Here is a 20,180-nt window from a genome sequence, read left to right as displayed (position 1 = left end):
TTCTTAATATGATCCAAGAGAAGATCCCCAGAAGAACAGACAGAGTAAATGGAGACTACAGGTGTCCATGCAGCAACTGACACCCCTGAGCAGTTTCCAAAGCTCAGGCCACAGAAGGGGTTTGCTGCTTTCCCTCAGAGCACTCTTTCCAACAAGGAGTGTGACACCTTGAATTTGTCCCCAGTTTTGGCATCTTGTATTGCAGAGTAGAAACAGCCTGGGAAGCCAGCAAGTGCTAGGCTGCTTTTTCTAAACTGTCATCTTATCACATTGTTTCTTCTTTGTCTTCCTTTTAAAGCAATGAATTAAATACTTACAAAAGTGGATTATAGATCTCTTAGTCAATAGCAAGAGGAGGAACCTGAACATAAAACTGAATGTAATCAGAGTGGAGTTGAGCTATTGGTTTGTTTGAAAGCATATGCTTTCAAACTGTCCAAAGCAGTGTGCTCAACTTGCAACCACCCAGGCCAGGCGTGGTCAGAAGCTATCTCCTTGTCCCTTTTGGAAAATGTGAAAGAGCTGGATTATCTGCCTCCCCCCATCCTTCTTCCACGTGCTGATGCCCAAAGCAGCAGTGTGGATCTCCTCAGTCTCACATGGTCATCCTCAATCCTGGGCCTCTGTGGTTTGGTGCTGCTTTTCAACCTGTACAGTAATTCCTATTGTTTATCAGGATCACAGCTAGGATTCCACTGAGGCTGAAATCAAAGAGACAGAAAGAATCTGTTTCCAAAGGTGATGTAAAGTTGAAAGGACACACTAGAGCTGTGTGCCAAAGGCAAGTGGCTGAAGTAGCAGATGAGTGTTTAGCCTGTGACTCAGCTAGCACTGCTTCTTGTGCAAACTTCTAAGTTTGTATTCCTTCTCATTTACATTTTTCTGTAGATGGAAAAGGACATGAGAAGTGACACAGAAGAAAGTGACAAGGATGAAGAAAGAGAAAAGATTAGGGAAAAGGAGAAAAACGGGATCACGTATTTCAGCAACGTCACAAGCAACAATTATATCCAGAGGAATGGGTCTGAGCCACTGAACGACAGGACCCATCTCACCAATGGCCATGTCAAGGAAAGATAGCTACTGTTCACGTGCTTCTGATCTGGTCTTTAATGAATCCAGTCCACCGTCTTTAGAAACAGTTTTGCTCATTGTGTAGGTATAATGGAGTGCAATTGCAGTATCATAGCTGAATTCCTGCTTCCCGTAAACAGAATTGTTTATAGTCAGTGATATTTGAAGGAAATTTTTGGTCTTTCTTCAATAAAAGCTTACTATAGGTTGTAGCCTTGAAGCAGATAGAAAGGGATCAAAGTGGTTTGACTTGTGGTAGACTGTGCCATAGCTGTTGTTAAATGAGTTAATATTGAAAAATACTTTAAAAAAAAGTGGATAAACTCTGGCAATGTCAAGTCTTAACCACCTAATGTGGTTTTGTAGGAATCTGTTTAGCCTTGATCAACCTCTGGAGGCCCTGGCCCATTGCCACTAATGATTATGGCTAACAAGGAAGTGTGAGACTCTAAATCTTAATACGGGGACACCTTTTTTGAGAAGACAGGTGCCCCCTACATACTCAGAAAATTAAAACTGAGCATAGTGGAATGAAAGCTTTGGAAAGACATAGGAGAAAACATTTTCTTCTCAAAGGAAATGCTGCTGTGTGCCATATGACCAGGTTTGTAATGGTATGGATCTCGGTCCCTTCTGTTGTCAACATTATTGCCACAAAGGTGGGAACTCCAAAGGGCGTATTTGAGACAGTACCCACCCAAATCATGGTTGGAAGAGCTGGAAAATCCAGGCAGCTGTGTCTCAACTGTCAGGTGATTCTTTAAAACTGTCTTGGAAGGAAATGCAGTCAGAAGAAGGGAGGTGACAAGAAACCAGATAATCCAGAAGACAACACTGATTAAGAGCTCATGTTTTCTCCTAGTGTGATTGGCACAGTGGGAAATGTTTACAGAGTCAGCTTGTGGCAAGAAGGGAATACATTTGCCCTATCCTCAGAGGAAAAAGGATCCAGAGAAGATCTGCTGAACCTTATGGAATAATGCTTTAGCATGGCCTTCTAACTCTAGGGCCTTTGCCTAGATGTATCAAGAATAGCAAGTTTAAAGCAGTAGTCCATGAAGTCATGATGCAGTTCTGATTCAGTTTGTTTAGATGTCCTATATCTTATATCCTGTGTAGTCTTAGACTTTGGATTCTGAAATCCCTTAAAAGAGTTAAATTAGTATGACATGAATTTCTGTTTTATAGATCAATTAATCCATGAAACCAAAGTATTAACAGATTCACTGTAATGAGTGCAGGGACTTAGACTGCCAAGGCCATGCAGACACTTCCCTATATGTGCCCAGTAAGGGCCAATGCTAACTGGGGGGACATGGACCAAGGAAATGCCTGATTTGAAGAGGTGGTGCACATGTTTAAAATTAAAAGGCAAGTGACAGCATAGAAGGACAAGAGGGTTTTCAGCAATCTACTCAGTTCACCTGAGATGTGACTGAGAGAGCTTTGATCTGAGCTTGTATGTGCTCATCTTAGGTTTCAGTCAAAATACACTGGATAATTTCAGAGGGGAAGAAGTGGTTCCAGTGCGGGTGATTCCAGGGCAGTGACATGCTCTGGAAGGAGAACATCTGTTCCTGCATCGTCATTTAAATTCATATTAGCTGAAGATAGTTTGTCTCTGAAACCTTGAGCTAATTTGAAGTTCCAAGTATGTTCTGCATACTGTCATGTGTCTTTAATCTGAGTCTACAATCTTGCCACTCCTCTTCAGGTGATGTGTTCAGGAGTATGGTTATATATCATTTTGTACTACTGAATGTAAACGTTCTTTATAAATTACTTTTAAAAGGTTTGATTGTCTGGGCTCTTTTCTACTTTAACTAGCGGGATGAAACCTGGATAGTTGCACCATATAGGTGGATGTGTGATGAGGGAGACACGTATGGGTGCCATTGCCAAGGTCGGTACACATGCACATGGAGAAGATGTTGCGTAGCCAGGACATGCAGCCATACTGAGCTATGCCAGTAGAGAACTGCAGCTGCCTGATTTGGCTCCCACTAGGTAAAGCTGCATTTGGCCCTGGAACAAGGGACCCTTTGGGGTACCCCTACACTAGACCTAGGGGCAGGCCAGGTTACTTGGTACTCCCAGGGCAGTGGCAAGTCCAAGACTGCAGCACTGAGGAGATGTTTTGGACTTTCAAGGATAGGAGGAGAGAAATTAATGTCTATTCTTCTTTTTCATGAGGTTTTAGAAGGCTAGGAAAGATCCCTGCTGTAAAATCACACCTCTCACCTGAGGAGCACAATGCACTGTGGAGCCAGCACAGACATATGTTGATGCCTGCTGAATTTTATCCTCAGGGCTTTGCTGTCCCCCTGACAATTGAGATAAGCTCATTAGGAGGCAAATCTGGTTCTTGTGAAAGGATACATCAAGGATTCAGGAGAGCTGTTGGACTTGATTAAGAACTACCGAGTCCTGCTTTTAGCTGAGGAACTGAGTGTGACAGTGATGAGTCACTGGGGCAGATCAACTGCCGAATTTGTTTTCTTGCCATCAACTTGCTAAGGCTTAAAGAAGCTCTGTGTGTAATCAGCTTCCTCCCCATGTTGCTCCACCTTCTCTCTTTATGGCTGCTCCAGTGTTGGGAAGCTTGCGAGTGCTGTGATAGTATTTACGAATTTAGTGTCTCAACTCCCTCCACCCCCTCCATACTAGAGGCATCACAGCCCCCAGCACAGAGAAGCTGCTGTAGAAAACCTGCAGCAAGACTGTCACTTATCTGCTGAAAAAACCAGCAGAGCAGATGGATCACTGGGCACCATAGCAGAATCTGAAGCTATTTCCCCTGTATCTATCATCCCATGTGCACAAGGGAGGTGTGCGTCACACATTGCATGCATCACATAACGTTACCAGGCAGCTGTGGGAGATGAGGTACCCAGCTCCAGGTGTGCTATGAGAAAAAGGACATTTACAGGTGCTCCCCGGCTGCTGTGTGGTGGGTGACTTGAGGACTGGCAAAGTATGGCCCCCAGGCTGGCATCTGGCCATCCTAGCCCAAAATTACAGCTGACATGAATCTGCTGACTCCAGCAGACCTGGACAGCTAGTGCTGGTTTGGATCTTATTTTAAGAGCAGTTTGGCACAGTTGTTCCCTTCCCCCTGCACACACTCGGGAAACAGCAGAGATGTGCTGGTTTTTTCATTTAGACATGTACGCCCAAGGGAACCTTTACTTGGATGGCTACACTTTGAAAGACATTGCTTTTCTTATTCGCACACGTACAACAGACACAGTGCCTGCAGGTAAGGGCGTCCCTAAGAAACAGCAAGGCATTGTTCAAAAAGCTGAAGTCATGTCTAAACAAGGAAAGTGTAAAGGACCTGTAACTTGGGCAGATTAAGGTGAACATGCAATAAAGCAGGCCAGGAAATATCTTGAGAAACAACTTGAAAGGCAATACCGATCTCTGAAACATTGGAAAGACTGCAGGAGTCGCAGATAATCGAGGCATATAGCAAGAACACTGAGACAAGATCAGGCTAGAGCCAAAAAAATTCAATGAGCTGCCTGCATATAACTTCCCTGCTTAGAAGCTCAGAGAGGGTCCAATACCTGACATCTTGCTGAGGCTACATGCCAAGAGGATCCATCTCAAGCTGATGGGTGAGGAGAAGTTATATAACAAACAGACTAACTGAATAATAGCAAACCTTCAAACCTGGGTGGCATTCACTCAAGTGTCAAGAGGAAACACGTACTAGAGGAGGTTAACCTACCAACTGCGAAATGCCATTTTTTGTTTCAAATCATCTTGTTATCAGAAAAATTTAAGAAGGTTCCAAGTGGGAATGTGAGGAGCTACAGCCACCTGTAGTGTGACATCCAGACTGGTCAGACTGCTAGAAAGTGTAATAAATGATGGAATTTGTGGAAACACATATGAACATAATATTATAGTAGAGTCCCCATGGGTTGTGCATGAGGAAATTATGTCTCACTCTGCTGGAGTTATCCCAAAGAGTCAGTGAGCATGTGCAGAGGAGAGAACCTGCTACCTACTCAGCTTTGCAAAGGCATTCCGAAAGGTCCCTCACCACAGACTTAAAGAAATAATACACCTGAGGTCACCATGAGAGACCAACAGGGATTTTTTGCAGCTATGTATTGTTGCAGGTGCCCCAAAAAGGGGGAAGGAAAGGCAGATGGCAAAATTTGGCTGATAATGAAAGTTATTCATGATGATGACACAGACTGACTGCAAGCAGTTGCAGAAGAGTTTATGGTACTGAGGGATTGAGTGATACAACACCAGTGAAACAGAATATGGAGGAGAGCAATGTGGTGCACGTGAGAAAGTCTCCTGAAGTGCTGGCCTGAGTTTTAGCACTTCAGAATAGTTTTGGGGAGCGGTGTATCAACTTAGTGCTCAGTATGTGATGGTTCAAAATGCAAATAGGATATGGGATGTTGCTGGGCAAGATGGAGGAACCAAAACTGAGACTGTTGGGGCCCTAAGGGTAGCAGAAGATCTTAATGGCTGTGGCCAGTCTCACCTGGGACCTCCATCCACACCCTCTGCCAGGTGGCAGAGCTGATGAATAGGTGAGGGCTTTGCCGCCTGGGAAGGAAAAGGCTGGTAGAAAGAGGGGACAAGACTTTGCCCCCTGGGAAGGAAAAGGCTGGTAGAAAGAGGGGACAAGAGAGAAGGCCCTGTTATTGTTACCAGGTAGGGAATTCAGTCATCTGTGCAGTGAAGTGTAATTGAAGTTAGCCACCTCCTTGACACCCACTAAATTACCTTCTTGTACTAGGACATCTTACCCCACCTCCAAGCTCATGGGCAGGTCAGAACAAGTGATGCTATTTCAACTACTCTGAAGTCATACTCGTGGGATTGAGTGAGAGGTGGGGAGTGCGAATGATGAGCTGTTCTAGGAATGAGTTTCATGCCTTGCTGCTAGCTGCTTGCTGAGTCCCGGAGTCTCTGCTTTCTGTGCCCACCATCTTGACCAGGATGGGCCTGTCAGAGGTGTTCTGGCACCATGAATACTGGCTGCCACCTGGAGCTACCTGGGAAGACATGAAGGAGTCTGCAGACATACACTACCCACAGCCTCAGGACCTCTTGCTCTGCATTCCTGGTGCACTGCTCTTGATCATTGTCCGATGCATCTTTGAGAGGTAAGTGCAGCAAACCTGGTTTCTCCTGTGCTGGTTGCCACCAGTGTCTTGCAGGGTTGCTCCAGACTAATCCTTACCTGCTTTCTGACCACTACAAAGTGGACAGGGGATTGTCCCCAGGAATACTGAATCTCTCTGCTTTTTGTGGCGTATGGTGTTTGTGTGGCAGCTCTTTGCCCTGCCCTCCCTCTCTCCTGTACCTGTAACACAACCTGTACCAGCAGGTGTGAAAAGACAGGTCTGTCACTCAGTCACACCTCAACTGTGGGTGGAGGGTGCCTCCGGAGAGAGTCCAAGTGGGAGCCTGCGACACAGATAAGGGGTATGCTGGGTACATCAGTGTTGGGAGGCCCCAGCTGAGCCAGGGTTCAGCCTGATCTAGAGGATGCTCCCAAAGGTGCTATGTGAGCCCTTCCCCTCAGCACAGGGGGAGAAGGAGGGGATGACCATTGCTCTTGGAGCTCTTGTGGGACTGCTTTGCTCACACCACTCCTCCTTGCCCAGCTCTGCCCTGCTGTCTCCTCCTGGCACCAGAGATCCCCAGTTCAGTCAGGGATGATGTACTCCAATGCCCTAGCTGCGGGTGTTCAGCTGGCTGAGAGAAATGGTACTCCATACAGGAGGCTGAGGACCAGCCGGTGTCTCCCCAGGACTCACATGTGGAAACAAGGCAGGTCCACATGGCTCAGCACAGGAGAGAGATTCAGACTGGGCTTTGGGCCCCTTTTGGGCCCCCCCAAGACTCTTCCCTGCCAGACAGAGCAGGACTTGGGGCTGGGGGGTGTGAAGCAGCAAGGCTGTGCCCAGCAAACCTGCCCTCAGCTGGGACATGGACTTTCTCCTGTGGCCTGGGGGAGCACTGGCCCATCTCCCTGGAGAGCTGGCTCCTGCCTACTCTGCACAGCCCTGTGAGAAGCTGTGGCAGACAGGGGCTGTAGGAAGAGCCAGAATTAATTCCAGGGTCATCAGGTCTTCCTTCAAAGATGTTGCACTTCCCTGGCTTCACAGAAACAAGAAGATTTTAGAAACTCCTCCCACTAGAGCCTTGCTGGGGTTTCCCGCAAAGCGAGTGTTTCATGCAGGAACCAGCATATCCCCATGTGCTCTGTCCTTGTCTCCCAGTGCAGCCAGTTGTCGGGTACCCTGGGCAAAGAGCACATGGGACACTCAGACACTTGCAGACTGGTTTCATGGCACAGTCTGGACTGCTTGGGAACATTGTAAAGGGGACGAGCATGCACTCCAACACAGAGAAATGCAAGGTGTCTCAAGGCCTTGGCAGAAGAATTAATTATTGCTTACCTTGTAGTTGTTATTGTTGTCTCCAGTACACATCCTGCATTCCTCACCTTTGCTTTGGTGCCATTGCGTCTCTCTTGAGAAAGAGCATTGACCTGACAGAAGCACTGGGCTTTGTGTGTGCCCTGGCATCTCTTGGACTATACATGCATAGCTGGTGTAGTGCTGGACCCCTTGGGCTGGGTGTGTGAGCACCCAGGGCAGTGCTGGACCCCTGCTGCAGTGCATGATATGGCACTGGCAGGATCTTGCTGTTGGCTGACCCTGGCTCACAGCGCAGGCACACACATCCTCTCCTGGCTGAACTCTCTTTCCTCTTGCAGAACCATAGCTCTGCCCTTGGGTAGGAGGTTGGGTGTGATTGACAAGCTGAGGCCCAAAGTTCAGCCCAATGCCACTCTGGAAGGCTTCTACGTTCTGCTGGGCAGGACTCCAAAGGAGGTGAGCGTCCCCTGTGTCCCAGTGTCCCGAGAGCCCAGGCAAGCAACACCTTCTCTCTGTCCAGATACCCCAGCCCACCAAAACAAGCCTCACAGGCAAGGCAGTTACTACTAACCACCCTTCCAGGGAAGAAGATACACAAGCAGATATTTCAGCATCTTCCAATGTGTTCAACAGCTGCAATCCCAGCACCCCCTGACCTGCTGCGTATCAAATACAGCAGGTAGTGTGAGAGCTGCTGGCTCTGGTTAGGAGGCAACCATCACCCCCTTTGGGTAGAGTCTATGGATAAGGTTACTTATTTTTAGCAGAACTACAAGTCCTTCAGAATCACAGAATCATTTAGGTTGGAAAAGACCCTTAAGATCATCAAGTCCGACCATAAACCTAACATTGCCAAGTCTACCACTAAACCATGTTCCTAAGTGCCACATCTACATGTCTTTAAAATACCTCCAGTGATGGTGACCCACCCACCTCGCTGGGCAGCCTGTTCCAATGCCTGACAACCCTTTCAGTGAAGAAATTTTTCCTAATATCCAATGTAAATCTCCCCTGGTGCAACTTGAGGCCATTTCCTCTTGTCCTATCACTTGTTACTAGGGAAAAAAGACCAACACTCACCTCACTACAACCCCCTTTCAGGTAGTTGTAGAGAGCAATAAGGTCTCCCCTCAGCCTCCTCTTCTCCAGACTAAACAACCCCAGTTTCTGCAGACTGCTCCTCATCAGACTTGTTCTCTAGACCCCTCACCAGCTTCGTCGCCCTTCTCTGGACACGCTCCAGCACCTCAATGTCCTTCTTGTAGTGAGGGGCCCAAAACTGAACACAGTATTCAAGGTACAGCCTCACCAGTGCCGAGTACAGGGGCACGATCACCTCCCTACTCCTGCTGGCCACACTATTTGTGATACAGGCCAGGATGCCTGGTCATTAACTGCTTCCTCCTGGATCATGGGGAGTTTATTTTGCTCTCCATCCTTGTCTTCCAGCTCAGGGGACTGAATATCCTGAGGATACCTGGCCTAGCTATCAAAGACTGAGGCAAAGAAGGCATTAAGTACCTCAGCCTTTTCCTCATCCTTGGTGACAATGTTCCCTCCTGTATCCAGTAAAGGATGGAGATTCTCCTTGGCTCTCTTTTTGTTGTTAATACATTTGTAAAGACATTTTTTTGTTATCCCTTATGACCGTGGCCAGATTGAGCTCTAGCTGGGTTTTTGCCTTTCTTATTCCCTCTCTGCATGATCTAACGAGGTCCTTGTATTCTTCTTCAGTTGCCTGCCTCTTCTTCCAAAGATGATAAACTCTCCTTTTTTTCCTGAGTCCCAGCAAAAGCTCCCTGTTCACTCAGGCTGGTCGTCTTCCCAGCTGGCTCTTCTCACAGCACATGGGGACTGCCTGCTCCTGTGCCTTTAAGACTTCCTTCTTGAAGAAGGCCCAGCCCTTCTGGACCCCTTTGCCCTTCAGGACAGTCTCCCAAGGGACCCTCTCAATCAGTGTCCTGAACAGGCCGAAGTCTGCCCTCCGGAAGTCCACCGTAGTGGTTTTGCTGACAATCTGGATCTGGATTAGGGGATCAAGTGCTCCCTTAGTCACTTTGCAGATGACACCAAGTTGGGCGGGAGTGTTGATCCGCTCAAGGGTAGGAAGACTCTACAGAAGGATCTGGACAGGCTGGATCAATGGGCTGAGGCCAATTGGATGAGGTTCAACAAGGCTGAGTGCCAGGTCCTGCATGTGGGTCACAACAACCCCATGCAACGCTACAGGCTTGGGGAAGAGTGGCTGGAAAGCTCCCCCACAGAAAAGGACCTGGGCATGTTGGTTGACAGCCGGCTGAATATGAGCCAACAGTGTGCCCAGGTGGCCAAGAAGGCCAACAGCATCCTGGCCTGTATCACAAATAATGTGGCCAGCAGGAGTAGGGAGGTGATCATGCCCCTGTACTTGGCGCTGGTGAGGCTGTACCTTGAATACTGTGTTCAGTTTTGGGCCCCTCACTACAAGAAAGACATTGAGGTGCTGGAGCGTGTCCAGAGAAGGGCGACGAAGCTGGTGAGGGGTCTGGAGAACAAGATTTATGAGGAGCAGCCTGCGGGAACTGGAGTTGTTTAGTCTGGAGAAGAGGAGGCTGAGGGGAGACCTCATTGCTCTCTACAACTACCTGAAAGGAGGTTGCAGAGAGCTAGGTGCTGGTCTCTTCTCCCAAGTGACTAGTGACAGGACAAGGGGAAATGGCTCAAGTTGCACCAGGGGAGGTTTAGGCTGGATATTAGAAAAATTTCTTTACTGAGAGAGTGGTGAAGCACTGGAAGAGGCTGCCCAGGGAGGTGGTGGAGTCACCATCACTGGAGGTGTTCAAGGAACGTGTGGATGTGGCACTGCGGGACATGGTTTAGTGGGCATGGTGGGGTTGGGTTGATGGTTGGACTTGATGATCTTAAGGGTCTTTTCCAACCTTAGTGATTCTGTAATTCTGTGATCACTGATGAACATATTAAACAGAACTGTTCCCTAGCCCTGGGGAACACTGCTTGTGACCAGCTGCCAACTGGATTTAACTCCATCCACCACAACTATTTGGGCCCAGATCATGACTTGCCTGATGCCTGGATTTTAAAAATAATTTTTGACTTAAATTTGTTTGAAGCTTTGTCAGATTAATTTTTAAAATGCTCATAAGCTCATCTTTGCATTCATTTTAATCACAGTTTATAAGTCTTAAGGCTAGGCAGTTTTATTTGGAATTCATGCATAAAATAGAGCATGTTGGAAATTATGCTTTTTAGCTTGTGAATGTGCAGCCTTTTATCTAAAACTTCTTTTATCTTCAGGTTTGCTATCTGTAGCTGATAATTATCAGTCAAAATTGCATCAGAGATGGAAAACAAAAAGTGTTTGGAGTTTTATAGCAAAAAGACATTGAATTCCATTGTGTACAGCTGGCAAAATTTAACCAGGGAGAACCTGTGCTTACTTCTGAACCTGCATTTAGATATGGCTGAATTGGAGTTTTAAAATGGCCAAAATTATTTGGGAGTTCACAAATGCAAATGGAACTGATTGATAGAAAGGTGTTCTTCGGGGAAATGTGGACCCACAGCAGCAGAGGCAGCCTGCAGGAACACCGCTCTTCACCCACATGGGGACAGGCAGCCTCAGGAAGGCTAAGTCCAGCTCCCCTGCTCTGTTTTCTAGGGGGACCTGATTTCACTGGCCAAGCAATGTCACCTGCCCGTCAAAAAAGTGGAGACCTGGTTCCGGCACCGGCGGGCCCAGGACCGGCCTAGGCTGATGAAGAAGTTCTGTGAGGCCAGGTAGGTGGGCCAGCAGAGGCTTTCGGTGATGGAGACCTCCAACAAGGTCTGCACACCATCACCATCTCCTGCCCTGTCTTTAGCCCCAAACATACTCCCAGAGGAGCTGTGGCTGCGAAAGAAGACTTTATAACATGAGGCTGGGTCCCACCACTGCACGCACTGGCGACAGAGCCACCATGTAGCACCGCCAGCTTCATCCTTTCCTTTCCATGTTTTAACTTTAAAAAGTTAAAGTTGCCTCAAAAGAGTCCACTGGCCTTGATGCAGATCAGGTTTAAATCTCAGATGCCAGAGGGATTTTTGAGCAGCAATGCCATTTGCAAAATGCATCAAACTTCTTTTCAAGATGATCTTGGTAAGAAACTAAAATTTCAAAATATTCTCAGCATGGATAGTTGGGCATAAAATAAATCCAAGAAGTGCAGTTAGTAGGCAGTGCAAGCCATGAACAGAGGGAGGTAAAAACTGAAAAACAACAGAAAGCACCAAAATCTTCATAGCATTCCTTTTCACAGAATCAGAATCACAGAATCACTAAGGTTGGAAAAGACTTGTAAGATCATCAAGTCCAACCATTACAAAAAAAAAAAAAAAACAAAAAAAAAAAAAAGCCAAAAAACACCCACACCACACAACACCGTGCCCATCAAGCCACATCCCACAATGCCACGTCCACACGCTCCTTGAATACCTCCAGGGAGGGTGACTCCACCACCTCCCTGGGCAGTCTATTCCATTGTGTTACCACTCTCTCAGTAAAGAAATTTTTCCTAGTATCCAGTCTGTATCTCCCCTGGCGCAACTTGAGGCCATTTCCTCTTGTTCCTCAAGCTATTTGCTCTCTTATATGAAATCTTCCTGTATATCTCAGTAATACATGGAGTCAGAATGGAGAGTCACCAAATGTCTTGATCAAAAGAATCGGGTTATCTCTGGCGCTCCGCTTGAGGTTTAATGCTGTATATACACAAAGACTCCTGTCAGGTACTATCTACTCTCCCTCCCTCTCTGAAAAATAAATTATTCAGTGCTTGAATCCTGTTATATGCTTTTTAAAAAAAACTCTTGTCCTGACAGCTTGTTTAGTGCTCCACACTGCAGCATTTCTGAGGAAACTAACAGAAACCCCGGTATTCCTGTGCCATCACTGGGAAAAATTAGGTGCCCTCCACAAGCAGTGGTATATAAGCATTTGCATAGGTCATCCACAAACACCTACATAACAAAAGGAGACAGGTAGAGGCGTCTTGGTAGTCATGCTGCATCCTGTTTAATGCTGATGGAGTACGCCAGGAATTCGGGCACCACGTGGATCACAGCAGAACCTGGGTGGGCCGTGGATACCCTGTTGCCTTAACAGCACATGCGTGCATGTGCAAACAGAGCTGAGATTCTGCAAATCCCTGTCTGAACAAGCGTAGGTTCCTCTGGGGGCTTTGCAGCATCCTGGGCACAGCCTGGGGAGCTATTCCAACTCTGGAGGAAGTCTTAATTTCCTGGTTTTTTTCTGTTTTAGCTGGAGATTTACATTCTATTTCACCTCATTCTTTTCTGGGCTGGCTCTCCTGTATGATGTAAGTATGTGAGCAGGGTGATGCTGTGGAATGACACCTTTCAAGGATTCCTCGTTCATGTCAAATAAGGCAAATGGTCCTGGGCCATTTCAAAGAGCCCATCCAAAGATCGTGTGTGGCCATGACTATGGGTCCAAAGCCAATGAAGGACAAATTCAGGGGCATGGAACAGAATCATCCCCAATCCTGATCCAGCAGAACAGTCCCCCTTTCCCTGGGTGGACCTGGCTAGATGTCAGTGATGTTACCATGGTTTTCTCCTTGCCTTAGCTCGTTGTGTAAGTAAGTGATTCCCCACTGATACCCACACACAGCCCTTGCATCTCAGCCAAGAGCAAACCCTGTCCTGGCTGTGGCTGCTGCTTGTATTGAGAACCTCTGTGTGACATTCTGTGCATTCACTAATGACAAGTGCATTTTGCCAACCACTATTTCCAAAGCTAAAAGGCAGATTGGGTCTAGCATGGGCACTGGCTTCTTGAAATACTTCTTCACATGGTTATTATGTGTCATTAAAAGGCTATGGGTTCTTACTGCTGCCCTCTCTCTGCACAGAAGCCCTGGTTTTGGGACCACACTGTGTGCTGGCTGAGATTTCCACAACAGGTGAGCAGCAAGTACATGGAATCACAGGGTAATTCATACTGGAAAGGGGACTGGGAGGTCTCTTGTCTGACCTCCTGCTCACAGCATTCAGCTGCGACATCAGACCAGGTTACCCAGGGCTTTCTCCAGTCTAGTTTTGAAAAACCTTCAAGGATGGAGACAGCACAACCTCTCTGGACAACCTATTCCACTGTTTGACTGTCCTCATGATGAAAAAGTTTCTCCTTATATCCACCTCTCTTGTTTCAACTTGTGCCTCCTGTCTCTCATCCTCGCGCCATGGTGAACAGCTTGGCTCTCTTCTGGACAAGCTCCGCATAGGTGCGCCATATGATAGCGGATGGAGTCTCTGCCCTGAACAGGCACCTTTTCTCATCGAGTTTCTCTGTAACCCAAGCCTGGCTGGCAGCAACTCCATGTGTGTGGCCATAAAAGGGACCAGGTGGTCAGGACATCCCTCGACCTCTCGAAGCAGGGATGGAGATGAGAGGTGTCCGATCCCCTGCAGAGGGGAGACCCCGGCTCCTCTCAGTCCCTCTGCAGACTGGCCAGGGCTGATCCTGGCTTTGGACGAGGCTTGACAGTGCATCAGCAAACAGTTCAGTCCCAAGGAACATGAAAATTTAGGCATGACCAAGCCCTGCTGTCCCAAACGCAGGTTGAACGAAGGGGCTCTGCCAGGGAGGACCCTTCCCTTCTCCCATTTCCCCCAGGGCCAGGCAGGGGTGTCACACTGCCTGTCACTTGTCTCGCAGCCTCTCCTGCCTGCGTTGGGCTGGTTCTACCTGCTGGAGCTCTCCTTCTACTGCGCGCTGGTGGCCACCCTGCCCTTCGACGTGAAGAGGAAGGTGAGTGACAGCAGCACAATCACAAACCGCTGGCTTGGTCAGCCCCCACCATGAGGCTCTCCCCTCCCGCTGTCAGCTCCCCAGGGGTGCAAAGGACATGGCACATATGCTGCTGCAAATACCCCCTGAGCACATGAGCTCCCTGCAGTGCTCACATCCCGCCATTGCGCCTTGCACTGGGTCCTGCTCATGTGCGGCATGGCCTTTCTGCCTGCTAGGCTGGGGAAGCACCAGGGGCTGGCGTGGGGTCCCCACACCCGGCCAAGGGACAGCCACTGGGTGGACATGGCTTCATAGCACTTCCTGGCTCTGGTCTCAGGTTCTGCCTGAACCAGAGGGCTGTGTCCTCCTGATGGGAGGGAGCTGATCTGTTGGACCCTGTAGATGCATGTGTGGCTTTTGCAGCGTGGGATGAGGTGACTTCCTAGGAGCCATGGACCCAGCATCCACTGTTGCTCTCGCCTCATTCTGCAGTGGAGACTGCACAGAGCCGTGCAGTTCAACTGCACAAGCTGAGGTTCAACCTCAGCTTCATTTGATTGTTTAATTTGACAATACATTTCTCTTCAGAGACTTCCTGCTTTTCCCCAGACATGGGCTCTGCCCAGCTCTTGCAAAGCACGCCCCAGATCACAGACGACTTGCAGAAACTCTGTGTTAAAATTATCAACACTGCAATAGTCTTTGTAGCCAGGTCAGTTATGGGACAGCTGCAATGCTCCCCAGAAGAAGCAGGAACCCACTGCCTGGCTGTGATCCTCCCTGGGCCAGAGCCAGAGCTGCCCTTCCCTATCCCTCCACAGAGCACGCAGCAGTCATCTCATATCCCAAAGCATTGCCTTCTTCCACGTACAGAGTTGACCATGCGGGCATGAACCACCCAGCAAGGTCCTCTCTTTACATGAGGCATGTGATAAGGCCTATTCCCCACCTGCAGTATCTCCAGCCCATCTCCATTGGTCCCTCTCCATGGGCAGCACAGGGAGGTTGAAGAGCTGCCTCCGTTACGGCTAGTGGATAGGATGTGCCCCGGGCCAAGGGCAATCTACTGTCATTACAGAAAGCTCTTCAATACACGGTGGAGTGGTCTGGGAGAAAAATGTGGTGTTAAGAAAGGAACTTCGTAAGGGCAGATTGATTCCTGGAAAATGTATACAATCTGTCTTGTAGCACATTTGCACCTATGTGTACCTCACTGGTATTTATCTGGGTTTCCATAAACTGGGCATAAACATCTTCATTCTTCTTGGCATGGTGCAGGACCTCAGAGAGCTGTAGCACGGTGGGGAGCACTGATGCTTTGTGGAGGTGTTTGACATGTCCTAGCGAGGCAGCAGCACCCAGGAACAGGTGCTGCCAGGTCAAGGTAGGACTGACACACAATCTCTCTTCTCATGCCAGGACTTTAAGGAACAGATCATCCACCACATCGCCACCATCACGCTGATCTTTGTCTCCTACTGTGCCAATCTTATACGGTTTGGGATGATAGTCATGCTGGTCCATGATGCCTCCGATTATATTTTAGAGGTGAGATACGCTCTCCCAGAAATGCTGATACGTGCTCGTGTCTGTCGGGAGCGCTGGGAACTGCGTGCCTTACTGCACGTGACACATGTGGATGCAGTGGCCCACACGTGTACTATAGTGCCAGAGCATTTAGGAAGTATCAGATTTACTGCTCTTGGGGAAAAGTAAGTGAGTGCACAGGGACTGGGACACATCGCCACAAGCCTAGTAACCCTTGCAGGACATGGGAAATTCCTCAGCCCCCTAGAAGGAGAACACAGGCACACGGGACATATGGCAATTTGTCTCTCTACAGCTTGCCAAGATGCTCCATTACATGAAATGGAAGCGGGTCTGCGAAGCAGTCTTTATTGTTTTCGCTGTGGTTTTCATCATCTCCCGGCTTGTCATTTTCCCGTTAATGTGAGTTATGCTTTAACGTTCTCTGAACATGGGTGTTATGCACTGTTTGAGCCTCTGGAGAGATGACCCTCCATGCTGAGGGGAGGGAAGGCAGGGAACTGGACACTACAGGTAAGCTCAAAGATTAATCCAACTGGAACTGAGGAACCCAAGAAAAAACCTCAGGGTTTTAACTATATTAATTAACTATATTAATTAATCTAGAGCCACAGCCTCTGCCCCTCCATTCCCATGCTCTTGCTGTCTCTCCTAGGCAAGGACTGTCTTTCGCCTGGGGCTGTCTCTCATGCTGTGATGAGACACTTACCTGCAGCCACAGCAGCTGACTTCTCATGAGCTATTGTGGCACCCCCACCGCAGTCTAAGGGTAGTCCTTCTTCTCCTCTACTCCTGCTCAAAACCTGGTGTGACTCTTCCAGTGTGTAGAAAGTGGCCTCCTTCTGTTGCAAACACTGGTTCCTACAAGAGAAAGATGGTACAAACTGTACTGGTTAGAATTTCCCAAGAATTTCTTAGCAAACTAAGAAAGGCCTGCTTAAAGCTCTATTAAGATAAAATTAATATAGAAATAATGGTCTAGTAATTTAAGGTGACCCACCATGTATTTGAAATAAAACAAGAAAATCATAAGTACAAGCTAAGGATTCAGGAGGGAGGATGCTTGACATGCTGGGAGGGTATCAGCAATGATAACTCCAGAAGCCACACACAGACACCGGTCTTGGGGAATGGCTTTTGCCTACCCACATCTGACCACACTCCCAGCCTTTAACTATGCTGAAATTGTTCCCCTTTCTTTACCACTGCCAAGTCACATGGAAAAGCTGGTTAACTTCCCAGAAACTCATTCCGCAACACTTGCATTATAGTCTAAGGTTTCTCTTTTCTTTCAAAACCAAGCATTTCATTTATTAGACCCAGAAGAATTTTTTAAATGGGACATGTTATACACACATAGGCACAAGTCTGCATTGCTGTGCTCTGTTCCTGCTCTGGCTCCATACCAGCACTAAAGATGCTGAGTTTTGAATTTTGGTCCTGCTGCTGTTTAGTTTGGATACCTGTTAGGCTGACTTTGCATAACAAGTCCCAGATTCTGGTGGTGAAATGGCTCCCTTAGAGACAAAGGCAATAAAAGCTTGAGGTGACTTTCCTGAGAAAGAAACTAGAATAACCATGACTTCAGTTGTCTCCACTGCAAAAAGTCAAGCCCCAATATCTCAATCTGCTGTATCATACCACAAGGACAAAGAAGGTAACAGACGTCCCAGGTCAGACCAAGGGTCCATCTAGATCAGCACCTGTCTGCATCAGCAGCAAGAAGCACATGTCTAGGAAGGCAAGAGCGGAGCAGATACACGCTATATCCAACAATGTTTCCCAGCTTCCAATATGTCTTAGGTTTCATGTCTTAGATAACTTGCGGAGGAGAACACATACTAGCATTCATCATTTCCCTCCTGTGCTGAACTGCTCTCTGTTCTGTCCGCTCTCTGTTTCCAAACCAGTGCTTTCCTCCTTTCCGTCCCCATCACTGTCGATACAGAGTTTCTGTGACTTCTGCCAAAAATTATACCCTGCGCAACTGCTCATCTGAACCCACAACTCTTCCCTAACTTCAGTAAAAAAATAATTTATAGTCTTTTTATTTAAGTGCCAGTGGTCGGGTCGCCTTATGGTTTAATTTTTGTCCATTGCTCCTCTCCAGACTTATTTTAGGAGAAAAGCTGCCAGTTCCTGCTTCTTCTGGGAAGCACTGCAGTTTTCTGATAACCGACCTGTCTGCAAAGACTATTGCATTATTGGTGATCTTAATACAGAGTTTCTGCAGGTTCTCTGGGACTTGCAACATGCTTTGCAAGAGCTGGGCAGAGCGTGAAGCCTGATGGTGCAGTCCTAGCACAGCTCAGCTCTGCCCTGGGGACACATGAATCAAGTAGTTGCCCAGAAAGACACCTGACCCTTGTAAGTGCGACGGTACTTGGCCTGCTTTAGTCTTGTGTCTTCTGATTTGTCTCTCCCTCTCTCTTTCCCACAGCACATACTATTACTTTGTGACAAAATTTCAGTTGTTCCTCATAAGCTGTCTGATAAACACTTTCCTGATGATCCTGCAGTTGTTACACATTTTCTGGTCCTATCTAATCATCCAGATGATCTTCGGTGTCATCCTCCATGGTGCGGTATGAAAAAACTTTCTCTCCTCTGTGCCACCACTGCTCATGAGAGCCCATGGGATCCAGGGTGACACCTGCATGCCTGCAGGGAAGGGGTGGGAGAAATGGGACTGCCCAACAAACAGCCCAAGAGCTTCTGAAGTCACGTGTTGGGAGTTGTGTGGATACCTTTGCTCACAAAGATCAGAGCAGCAGCTCACTTGTAGTTTGCAGCTGTGTCCTAGTGACATGGGAGCCATCCACGGTCCTTTCTCCTCACTGCCTGACAGCTTCTCAGTATGCGGTTTGGGAAAATAGGAACCTGTTGGTATGTCCAAAGTGGAGTAAGGAAGGAGCAATCAGATAAGCCTGGTAGATAGCACTCTGAGTTTTAGGTGCATTCCACAGGCTTTTGATGCATGCCAGAGTTTATATAGGGATCACTGGAAGAAACCCTGTCATCAGAGACGCCAGTTCCCTGGCCTGCCTCTAACGTAAGCAGATGGCATCTTGGTAGCCTCTGAGCAGATTTGTGAAGGCTTTGGGGCCTTTCTGTGGCCAGAAAAAAACCCACCACAGTGTTGGTGTTATGCCTTCAGCTTACCTTGAACTACCCCTTCATTGAAGCTAAATTAAGAGAAAAAACAGTTTTTTCTGGAGGAAATGATGGAGCATACTCTCATCAAGGTTGTAGATGACTGCAAAATGAGGAGACCAGTCAGTATGCTCACTGGACAAATATGTGTTGACTGTCAGAACTTCAACAGTAACAAACTGCACAGGAAAATATGCAGAATATGTAGAATAAATACTAACTTCTTTTCAGAAGGTTACATTACAAGAACATTATTAGGGTGACAAAAAAAAGTATTCAAAAGTTAGGTGAAACCATAACAAAGTCAGCCTCTGGCAGTTTAAGTCAACCTCCCAATGCAGGGACAATTGCAACCCTAGCTTTAAGGACATGATCATGCCTGTTATTTTTATTTTAGTTGTCAGGTTAACACACCAGTGCTGTGAATGAAAACAGGACTAGTCCCCTCTGATATATACCACCATATAGGTTTTGCAGCTCATTTAAATTGTCTTTCTTTCCTACAGAAAAGAAAAGATGCCAGAAGTGACACCGAGGAAAGTGACAGGAGCGAAGCAGAGGATCTGGCAAAGAACAAAGAGTAACACAGGTCTCCCTGCAAAACACCAACAGCTGCGCAGACTCTTAAAAGCGGGGAGGCTGAACAGGACATGGGGGGAAAGGCCAGACAGGCTCACAGATGGCTTCACAGTAGTCTGCCTGAGGCATCATCCAATGTCTAGATGGAAGTGAATTTCATCGTAGCATTTACAGCCAGTTAAGTCACTTTAGGAGATGTTTTCATCACTTTTCCTGTAGGGACCATTCTTTTACTACTACTCTATGATCATTTATCCAGGGAAAAAAGGTCTACCAGCCAAAGTCTCACTGTAAACAGGAGAAGAGGGGTTGAACAAGCTGCTGAAGTTATGACACCTAACTGTGGTTATCTATCTCAAAACCTTCCCAAAGGTTCATGAGATAGTAAGTACAACTGCTGAAGATTTAACCATCTTGCAATTTCAGGAGATACTGGCAGTCATTGCCAGCCACCTCATGAAAGGACTTGCAAGCAAAAGACACTAGCTTAAGTAGCAAATAAGTTTTCAGTTGTATACTATAAAATGGTCAGGCTTTGGGAAAAGATAAATCATTTCTGCAAATAATGCCTGGCCAACTGATACAGGCTGTGTTCACTGAATGGATTACACAGA

General features: G+C 47.3%; 2 protein-coding genes across 4 annotated transcripts in view; both read left to right on the top strand.

The window, feature by feature from the left end:
• LOC104254225 (ceramide synthase 4) overlaps positions 1-2,869 on the top strand; it is a 45,328-nt gene extending 42,459 nt beyond the window's left edge. For all 3 annotated transcript variants that reach the window (XM_059831798.1, XM_059831797.1, XM_059831799.1), the window contains one exon: positions 889-2,869. In XM_059831798.1, coding sequence (XP_059687781.1) covers positions 889-1,080 — 192 coding nt within the window. In that variant the 3' untranslated portion in view covers positions 1,081-2,869. The remainder of the gene's footprint in view (positions 1-888) is intronic.
• Positions 2,870-6,045: 3,176 nt separating this feature from the next.
• On the top strand, positions 6,046-19,571 carry LOC104262558 (ceramide synthase 4). The gene is made up of 10 exons (XM_059831664.1): positions 6,046-6,212; positions 7,835-7,952; positions 11,155-11,273; positions 12,793-12,850; positions 13,406-13,456; positions 14,212-14,304; positions 15,706-15,834; positions 16,130-16,236; positions 18,275-18,419; positions 19,494-19,571. Exons 1-10 carry the CDS (start codon positions 6,046-6,048, stop codon positions 19,569-19,571), a joined length of 1,065 nt encoding a protein of 354 aa, XP_059687647.1.
• Positions 19,572-20,180: the final 609 nt, after the last annotated feature.

This window comes from Gavia stellata, chromosome 32 (genome assembly GCF_030936135.1).
Source record: "Gavia stellata isolate bGavSte3 chromosome 32, bGavSte3.hap2, whole genome shotgun sequence".
Taxonomy (NCBI): Eukaryota; Metazoa; Chordata; class Aves; order Gaviiformes; family Gaviidae; genus Gavia; species Gavia stellata.
Note: the sequence above shows the minus strand (reverse complement) of the source record. Positions and strands in the feature narration are given on the sequence as shown.